Source organism: Microplitis mediator, chromosome 3 (genome assembly GCF_029852145.1).
Source record: "Microplitis mediator isolate UGA2020A chromosome 3, iyMicMedi2.1, whole genome shotgun sequence".
Classification (NCBI taxonomy): domain Eukaryota; kingdom Metazoa; phylum Arthropoda; class Insecta; order Hymenoptera; family Braconidae; genus Microplitis; species Microplitis mediator.
The window spans coordinates 21,784,723-21,793,780 of record NC_079971.1 but is presented as its reverse complement, the minus strand read 5'-3'; the positions used below and the strand labels follow the sequence as shown (position 1 = coordinate 21,793,780).

The window sequence follows — 9,058 nt, the reverse complement described above, 5'->3', positions numbered from 1 at the left end:
AATTGTCTCAGATAAAGTAGAAATCTTCTCCAACCAAGACGAATTCTCTTGGCTTAAGAAAATCTTGACTTGGTTCCCGAAAACGTTTGTCTTCAAAAATATTTTCTTGACTCAAGATATCTGTTTTTTCTGTGTGCAAATTTTGTTGAAGGTCTACCCTGGTGGTTTTGAATCACCCTAGAATCACGGTGGATCCACGGTGGGTTTTTTTCATTTTTTCACCCTGATTCCAAGGTGGTTACACGGTGTACCCACCGTGATTCCACGTACACCGCGGAATCACCGTGGATACACCGTGGAATCATGGTGGGTACATCGTGTAACCATCGTGGAAACACCGTGTATCCACGGCATCGTGATTCCACCGTGTTCCCACTCCCAGGGTGTTTCCAGGCTGATTCAAAACCGCCAGGGTATGATGTCACCCACAAATATCTCCCATAATAAAATAGTCATCACCTCAGGAGTTGATGAGAAAAAAAAAATAATAACACCTCCAAAAATAGATTTTTCGCAAATATTTTATAAACCCATACGAAAAAAATATATATCCGGGCAAATCTGCATATATGAGGCATATATTTATATATATGTTGCATATATATGACATATTCCAGATATGCCCGGATATATATTTTTTTCATGTGGGAACAAAAATCAATTTATCATTAACTTTCAACCAAAACTTGTATAGAAATAAAATTCACATAAAAAAGTATAAGAAGCTTTTTTTTGTATCAATGAAAACTAACAATTGTAATTTTTGAGTCCACGGTGTGGTGTGAATGATTTGGTGTTAAAATTTTCAACACTGCGGAGTGGAAGTTACACGACGCAGGGTTGTAAATTTTAGCAGACACCTTACATTAGAACGTTCACACCACCAACGTTCTAAATGTCTAAGTAATTTATTTTAAACTCTCGATTACTTCGACACTGGGTTTTCAATTTTTATTTTAAAATCTATATCAATAACAATAATGATATACTAGTGCTGCGACCTATATATTATTTGATAATTTTCAACTACAGATTGTATTATCGAACAATATTTGAGCTACGAACACCGAATGGTGTGAGAGATAACTCATGTCGTGAGAAAATTGCACCGCTTGATACTTCTCACCAAGAAAATATTACGCCGTCAATTCACACCGAGCAGACTGTGAAAAGTTCTCTAGGATCATGTTTACACAAAAAAATTTTATACTTTTGTATGTAAATTTTTTTTCCTTGCAAATTTGTTTCGACTGGACTACTAATCGTTTTGTTATATTCGATCAAACTTTCTTAAGTTTTGGCACTAAATTAATTAATAAATAATTGACATTGATTTAATTAATAAATAAATAAATAAGATTTTCTCATCAGTAACTTACATTTCTTTTATTAATTTTTCGCTACAGAATTATTGCGCTTTATTCTAAACTATTTGTAAAAAAATAATATATATTGTATCAAATAATCTAATGCTTGTAATAATTACCATTTTCCTGGTTTATTAATACTTATATAGTTTTTTCTTTATTTGCATTGGTGATGGTGATTCAGGAGATTTTTCCGAAGCTTCTCTTTCTTCTTCACTTTCACAGGCAACTTTGCTGATTGTATCGAGTTTTCTATAAAATATTTTTATTTACCGTAAGTTTATTTAAGAAATTAAATAAATCGTCGATTATCGAATTACCTTCCTATCGATTTAATCAGTTTATCATAATCATTGCGATCAGAAGTTTCTTCTCTTTCATTATCTTGATCATCACTTCCAGAACTTATTACTACTTTTTCATTTGTATCATTATTAGGAGTTATCAATAGTCTTCCATTTCGATCATCATCAATAACAAAACTCATTGGAGAATTATCATCCATTTGTTTAAAATTACCATTTTGTAACTGCTGAGACTTGCTAGGGTTCCGTATTAATGGTGAACTTCCAATAATTGGAGACAATTTACTTTCATTTTCGTCTGGCAAATTAATCAAATCCTTGACAGTGACCGATTTAACTCTAAGTTGACAAATATTTTCCACAAAATCATTAGACATGTCCTCAAGATCATTGAAATCGTTGTTCAATTTCTGAATTATGCTTAAATAATCTCCCATTGACTCACAAGATTTTTTATATTCATAACTATTCAACTTTTTCAATGTGTTCTCAATAGAACTTTGTAATTCGTAAGTCTTATTTTTAACTTCATCAAGTAGTTTCTTCTTGTGGCTGTTTAATTTCTCAAGCAACTCAATTTTGGAAGGACATTTTTTACTTTTTTTAGTTGGAGAATCCATTTTTTATGATTTTATTTTACTCTTTTACTGTTAAACAAAAGTTAATATTCTTTTGTTGCTTTTTTTTGAGGTTAGCGTCTTATTTTACTATATGCAATTAATAAACTTGAAAGTTTTGAATCCCTAACGTTACTTTTATCCCCACTTACAAGAAAGACATTAAAAACATTCGGTGCACCAATTAAAGGAGAGTTTGGTAACTATGAAAATCTGCCTTATGGAAATTTTTCGCGGCAAAAAATGAAAATAAAGCTTTGAAAATCTTATTTTATCTTCAAAACTCTGAGAAAGTATTATCAAGTCAAAAAAACATATAAAGCCCTGAGAAGTCAAATTTGGGAGACTTTTTTTTTTTAAATTACTAAGAAATTAACACTTTGGGCAGAAAGTTTTCATTGCAATAAAAAAATTTTTTAAAAGTTATTTAAAAAAATCTACTAAAATTAAAAATATTATTTTTAAGTGAAAAGAAATTTTTCAAAAAAACAATTTTTTTTAAAAATTGCCAAATTTGACTAAATATTTGACTTCTTAGGACTTTATATAAGTTTTTTTTTATAATACTTTCTCAGAGTTTTTAAGAAGAAATAAGATTTTCAATACTTTTATTTTCACTTTTTGCTGAGAAAATTTTCCACAAGGGTTCAGAACCAAAGAGAGCTAATATTTAAAAAATTAAGTGGAAATTTATTTAATTTGTGATTGATTAAAAACATTAATTGTTTAGTTAGTTTTATAATTTTTAAATTAATTAAATTTTAAGCTGAAACACAAAATTTTCCGTATTTGTGTTTACTCTGATTATAAACTCTGATTGAAAACAATTGGAAATTTGTAATCGGAAATTTCTGAGTAAATTCGATGGAAAATCGAATATAAATATTATTTTCCAATTGAAACCGATGAAGTTCCATTAAAAAAATCAAATAAAATTCAGTTAGAAAATAATCATCTAAAAAAATTTTTTTTTTATCACTAAAACTGATTGATTCTTAATCGGAATTTGCAACAGTAAACGCGTTTTAATTGACCGATTGACTTTTTATCGATTTCAATCGAAGTTTTTAATCAAACTACCCCATGTCCACGGTAATTATGATCAGTATATAACATTCAAATACCCTGATGAAACAACTGAATTCGATCGAATTAAACAGAATTTAATTGTTAATTCTATATAATTCAGATAAATTCTGTTAATTCGGTATCTATCTTAAAAAATAATTCTGTCTAATTCGGCAGGAAAACCAGAATTTATCCAAATTGAAACGAATTTAAATAATTCTATTCGGTTTAATTCGAAAATAATTCTCAAATTTCTGGTTCTGACTCCGAATCAAACTGAATAAAAATCGATTCAAAAAGTTTAAATCTGTTTTATTCTATTTAATTCAAAAATAATCCTTGAATTTTTTAAAATTCTGTCTTACCAAATTTAACAGAATATAACAGAATTGAAATTTTCAATTGTTGAATTCTGTTTTGCAGAATTAAAATTTTTAATTCGTTCGAATTCAGTTGTTTAATCAGGGTAATCATTAATAGGATATTTAATGATAAGTCATAAATTAATAAAAAATTAATCTGTACATTAGGGTGAGCCAAAAAAAAACAACCTATCGAATTTATGTCTTAAAAAGGATCTATATATCGAGAAAAAAATTCTCCCAATGGGCAAAATTTTTAGCGATATTTTAAAAGGTGTCGGTAGCCATTTGAAATTTCCCATTTAAATAACATGCAAAAAAATTTGTTTTTATTAAAAATATTATAATTTTTCAACCATGTGAGATAAAAATTCGGCTCTAGAATATTCTTGTATGGCATTAAATTTCTCTCAAAAAAGTCCTAAAAGTCGAATTTATAAACTTGATATTTCGTATACTAACAGACCATCAAAGTCTAGAGTCAACAGAATCATACAAATTTAAGGCTTTATTATTCAAAATATCAATACTACAAGAAAATTTTTTCTACATGTAGTGCAATGAAATCACCAACAATATCCACGTTGTAACAAATAATATTTTGTTATCGATCACAATAAAAGAAAAGTATTTGGAAAATCCAAACAAAGCTTTAAATTTGTATGATTCTGTTTACTCTAGACTTTAATAGCCTGTTAGTATACGAAATATCAAGTTTAAAAATTCGACTCCCAGGACTTTCTTTTAAGAAATTTAATGCCCTACAAGAATATTCTAGAGCCGAATTTTTGTCTCACATGGTTGGAAAATTATAATAATTTTAATAAAAACAAATTTTTTTGCATGTTATTTAAATGGGAAATTTCAATTGGCTACCGACACCTTTTAAATTTGAGCTAAAAATTTTGCCCAATGGGAGAATTTTTTTCTCGATATACAGGTTCTTTTTAAGGCGTAAATTTGATAGGTTGGTTTTTTTGGCTCACCCTACTGTACATAGATCATATAAATCTCCAACATTTTGATATTTAAATTAAAATTGTAAATTAAGATCATAGATAAGGGATAATTGCAAAAGTGCGAGATTTAATTACTATATTACATAGCATTTATTTATTTTAAATATATACATTAAAGTTTTATTAAACCTGTTTACTTTATATTTAAAATTCCCATAAATACGTACGGACAAAAAAAATCGTGTGTTCATTTTGTTTACCAATTTTGCAATTTTTCGCTATGAAAATAGATAATAAAAAAAATTACTGACTCTGGTCGAACTTTTGAAAGTGATTGATTTTTGAATTATCAATGAAAACCAACGTTTCGAGCTCCGAGGAATCATTCGCAATTATTTTCAGATCAATTGTTGGAAGTGGTTACTAAGATGATGTAGAGTGTAAAGATCGGACTAAATTTTGAAGTCGGGCAATGAGTTTTTGGGTACAAGTCAATGACAGCGGGAAATTTCAGAGCTGATTCGCAGGGCTATTTGTTTTCCATATTTTTTGTTAACGTCGTGGTGAGTCAAAAAATGCACTATCTTGACAAGTACCTTGAAAATAGTAGTTATCACATGAATGACCCGCGCAGCACTTGTAACCTTGATGCGGATGACACTAGAATAAAAAACAAAAATTTATTTTATTAATCGATAAGAATTTTCCATTTGCCAGTAAAAATTTAAAAATTATTTCATCCCTAAAATAAAAAACAAATTTTAATTGAAAATTTAATTTTCTACAAAAAAAAAATCCGCGAGTCTGACAATTTTAAATCGAAAAGTAAGGGACCCAATGTGAAAAAAAATTTTTATTTCGCGCTCTTTCGCGAGTTTTAAACATAATAGAGGCTGTAATTAATAAAATACTGGACTTATGGTCTGACCTTTCAGGAGAAATTAAGTAAGGAATGTAATTTCTTAGAAGAAAAATTTTGTTTAAACGAAAAATTTAAATTCAATTGTCGGTTTTATTGAAAATTTCAATCACTGGTCAAAATTTAAAATTTGAAATTTTTTTTTACTGTATTATGATAATTACTTACCCAGCCGCCTTTGCATCCTTCAACTGTATTGATATAGATGCCGATAAATAGTAAAATTGATAATAAAAATATTATTTTTGACATTTTTATTTTTTTTCTCTTCTCTGAAAAAATAGAATAATTATTTAAATTTAATATTCTGACTAAACGATCAAGTTTATATGAAAAATTGCTGAGATATTTTTTGTAGAAAATTCTATTTCCTATAAAATTTATTGTATGCATTTTTATCGTATCTCTATTATGTTCACCGCAATTTGAATTTAAACGCCAAAATATTTGAATGCTAGTAATTTCTGCCAAATTAATATTTTCAATATTTAAATTTAAAATTCTGAGTCAACTATTAAAGAAATGACGAAAATGCACCGAAATAATTTTATGAAGAATAAAATTTCCTACAAAAAATTGAAAATTTTTATACTAAATAGTTTGAAAGTTATTTGAGTTTGAACTCGAACTGAATAAATAAAATTAAAAATATTTTATTCTGAAATTTTGAATTAAAAAATTAATAGTGATACCTTGAAGTAATGTATCGACTTTGCAAGATTGTGTACTGAACTTTAAATAAATTTCCACTTAATTTATAATGAGTGCAATCTGTCATGACCTTCCGCAGCTTGTGCATTTTTTTAAATTTCATAGCAACTAAAACTATAAAACGCTGATTTTATTGCAAAATCTCGATCCCTTGACACTCTGATCTGTCCGATAAAAGTCGACTATTTATTAATAAATATAGATTTAAATTATATAAGAAGTCAAAGATCAAAAGAGCAGAAAAACGAACATCCAAGGATTTATTATTAAATTACTGCTTTAAATTATCAACTGTTGAGTTTATGAGAAAATTGATAAGAACATAGTTCGTAGAAAATAGAATTTACTGCAACATTGTATAATTTATTTTCATCATAACATTGATAAATTTAGAATTTTTAATTTCAAGTTATGAGAATATAAATTTTATCTTGAAGTTCAATTTAAAAATTTTTTTTTTACCAGAAATTGAAGCTAAACTATCAGAGATATTACAAAAATAATTAAAATATCAAAAAAATTGCTTACTGTCCGCCGTAGTCGTGTGGGTCAAGGCATCGAAAGGCTTCAGCTGCAAGAGAAAGGTCGAGGGATCGAACCCAGGGCTCGGTGCTAAGCTAAAATTTATACGAGCGGGCAAGAAGTAGATAAGATTCAAGGCCAATAAAAAATCTGCGTGTAGGGAAAAATAGACAACTAATTCTAAAAAATCGCCTAGATAATTTTGATAATTTTTTCAAAATAAAATTTGCACATAAATTAATTTTAATTTATAAATTTTAAAAAAATTATTTTAAATACTTACCAATTACTTCTTCATACATTCATATGTAAGCCCAATATATTTAAATAAAGTAACCATCAAGTTTTGAGCGGGAACGAAAAAGCAGATGCAGCTGCAAAAAAAGCCCTAACTAATGGTACCCAAATCAACGACCTACTAGCCACAACTGACGAATTTAAAAACACTGTTAGAAACTTCATATGGGCTAAATGGAACATTATGTGGAGGAACTCCAAATCTATACTACATCGTGTAAGAAAAAATGTATGGGAAGAATCCCCATCATTTAACAACCGTACAAATCAAGTAATTTTTACACGGTTAAGAATTGGTCACACTAATATGACACACAATCATCTCAGGACACGAGCACCCACCAATAAATGCCCGAAATGTGAATCAACACTAATAATCCAACATCTTCTAGTAGAATTTCCAGGCACCTCAGACAGGACCATCAAGCTACCAACGGAAATAACAGAATGTTTAAATGACAAAAACAATTTAATTACAGTTCTAAACCTGCTAAGAAACAAAATTGCTCAATAAAATCTAATTCTCACCTTATGTAAGCTTTAGTTCCGTCACTCGTAATCCAAAGACATCAAATCCGCGACAAAATATCCGAAGACATTTTATCCGATAGATAAAATATCCCCGGACTAAATACTCGATAGATAAAACATCCCCGACAAAATATCTTATAATATAAATAGTACGGTACCCTTTTATCAGAAATGTTTAATATATTTTCACATAAAATTTGAGTGTGTGATTTTAAAAATAGATCAACACATATGCTTGGAATCGTACTGTGGCCTTTTTTCACAGATTTTGGGTGGGTATTATTTTGGAAATAGGTCAATACATATGCTTGGAATGGTACAGTACCCGTTTATCGAAAACCATTAATTATTTTTTCACTGAAAATATATTTTTCTGAATAAGATTTATCGACAGGATATTTTGTCACGAATTTTTTGTCTCTTAAATATTTAGTCCAAGGACATTTTGTCTATCGGATAAAATATCCTCGGATTTCATGTCGCGGATTTTACGTCGCGGATCTATTGTCCACGGATCACGATTCGTGTCACCGTAAACTTTACCATATGTATACTACTGAAGTCGCTCATGACCTTTGCTGTTTACGCGACTTTGAAATAAATAAAAAAAAAAATAAAGTAAATAAAATAATAAAATAAATCTAGATTTAGATATTTATTTTATTTCTTTTTCTTCAAATTTTTTTTCGATTTACAATTTTTCAAATTTTTTTTTACTCCATATTTATTAATTATTCTTTTTTTAAATCGCCAATTGCCTGAAGATTTCAATATATTTCTATAATATTTTCATCATTATATATCATACATATATTTATTAGTACACGTTGTCTTTTTTTTATGTATTTCATTATACTATTATTGTTATAATTATTATTAATTAATAACTAAATTATTATAAGGTATCTTGCATTTTTTAATGTTTTTTTTTTAGATTTTTTTTTAATTTTTTTTTTTTTTTTTTCAATGCAGTTATTTCTTTTTTTTGACTTACAATATGTAATATATTTCTTCATTACAATTATTATCATAGATCATTGTTTTATTTTTTATTTTTTTTTTTTACTGTTTCGTATATTGTTATTATTTTTTAAATAATTAATAAATATTCTTGAATATATATCATATATTTTTGTATACATATATTCGCATTATATTTTATATTATATATATAGATATATATAATATAATAATCATGTGTATAATAATAATAATTATATATATTTTTATATTATATATAAGTACAGTCTAAATATAATATCATCACTTTTTCTTTTTACTTAAAATTAATTATTATTTAATAATGATAATTTATCATTATATTCAGATTTATTATTTTCAATTTATATTAATAATAATAAATATAACTTTTAATATTTTAATTTAAATTAATTGATAAT

At 27.2% G+C, this 9,058-nt stretch overlaps 2 protein-coding genes across 2 annotated transcripts; both read right to left on the bottom strand.

The window, feature by feature from the left end:
- Positions 1–1,369: 1,369 nt before the first annotated feature.
- On the bottom strand, positions 1,370–2,737 carry LOC130665531 (protein FAM50 homolog). Its single transcript, XM_057465968.1, has 2 exons — positions 1,688–2,737; positions 1,370–1,619 (listed from the first exon to the last, which is right to left on the bottom strand). Exons 1-2 carry the CDS (start codon positions 2,290–2,292, stop codon positions 1,502–1,504), a joined length of 723 nt encoding a protein of 240 aa, XP_057321951.1. The 5' UTR covers positions 2,293–2,737; the 3' UTR covers positions 1,370–1,501.
- Positions 2,738–4,804: 2,067 nt separating this feature from the next.
- Positions 4,805–7,147, bottom strand: LOC130665532 (uncharacterized). Its single transcript, XM_057465969.1, has 4 exons — positions 7,114–7,147; positions 6,837–7,022; positions 5,766–5,869; positions 4,805–5,338 (listed from the first exon to the last, which is right to left on the bottom strand). The coding sequence occupies exons 1-4, from the start codon at positions 7,130–7,132 to the stop codon at positions 5,231–5,233; spliced, it is 417 nt and encodes a 138-aa protein (XP_057321952.1). The 5' UTR covers positions 7,133–7,147; the 3' UTR covers positions 4,805–5,230.
- Between the last annotated feature and the right edge of the window lie 1,911 nt (positions 7,148–9,058).

Coding starts and splice junctions, on each gene's coding strand:
- LOC130665531 (XM_057465968.1), bottom strand. CDS start 2,292: ATGGATTCTCCAACTAAAAAAAGTAAAAAATGTCCTTCCAAAATTGAG. Junction 1,620..1,687: donor CTGATTAAATCGATAGGAAG/GTAATTCGATAA, acceptor AATATTTTATAG/AAAACTCGATACAATCAGCA.
- LOC130665532 (XM_057465969.1), bottom strand. Junction 5,870..6,836: donor CCACACGACTACGGCGGACA/GTAAGCAATTTT, acceptor CTATTTTTTCAG/AGAAGAGAAAAAAAATAAAA. Junction 5,339..5,765: donor AAGGATGCAAAGGCGGCTGG/GTAAGTAATTAT, acceptor TTTTTATTCTAG/TGTCATCCGCATCAAGGTTA.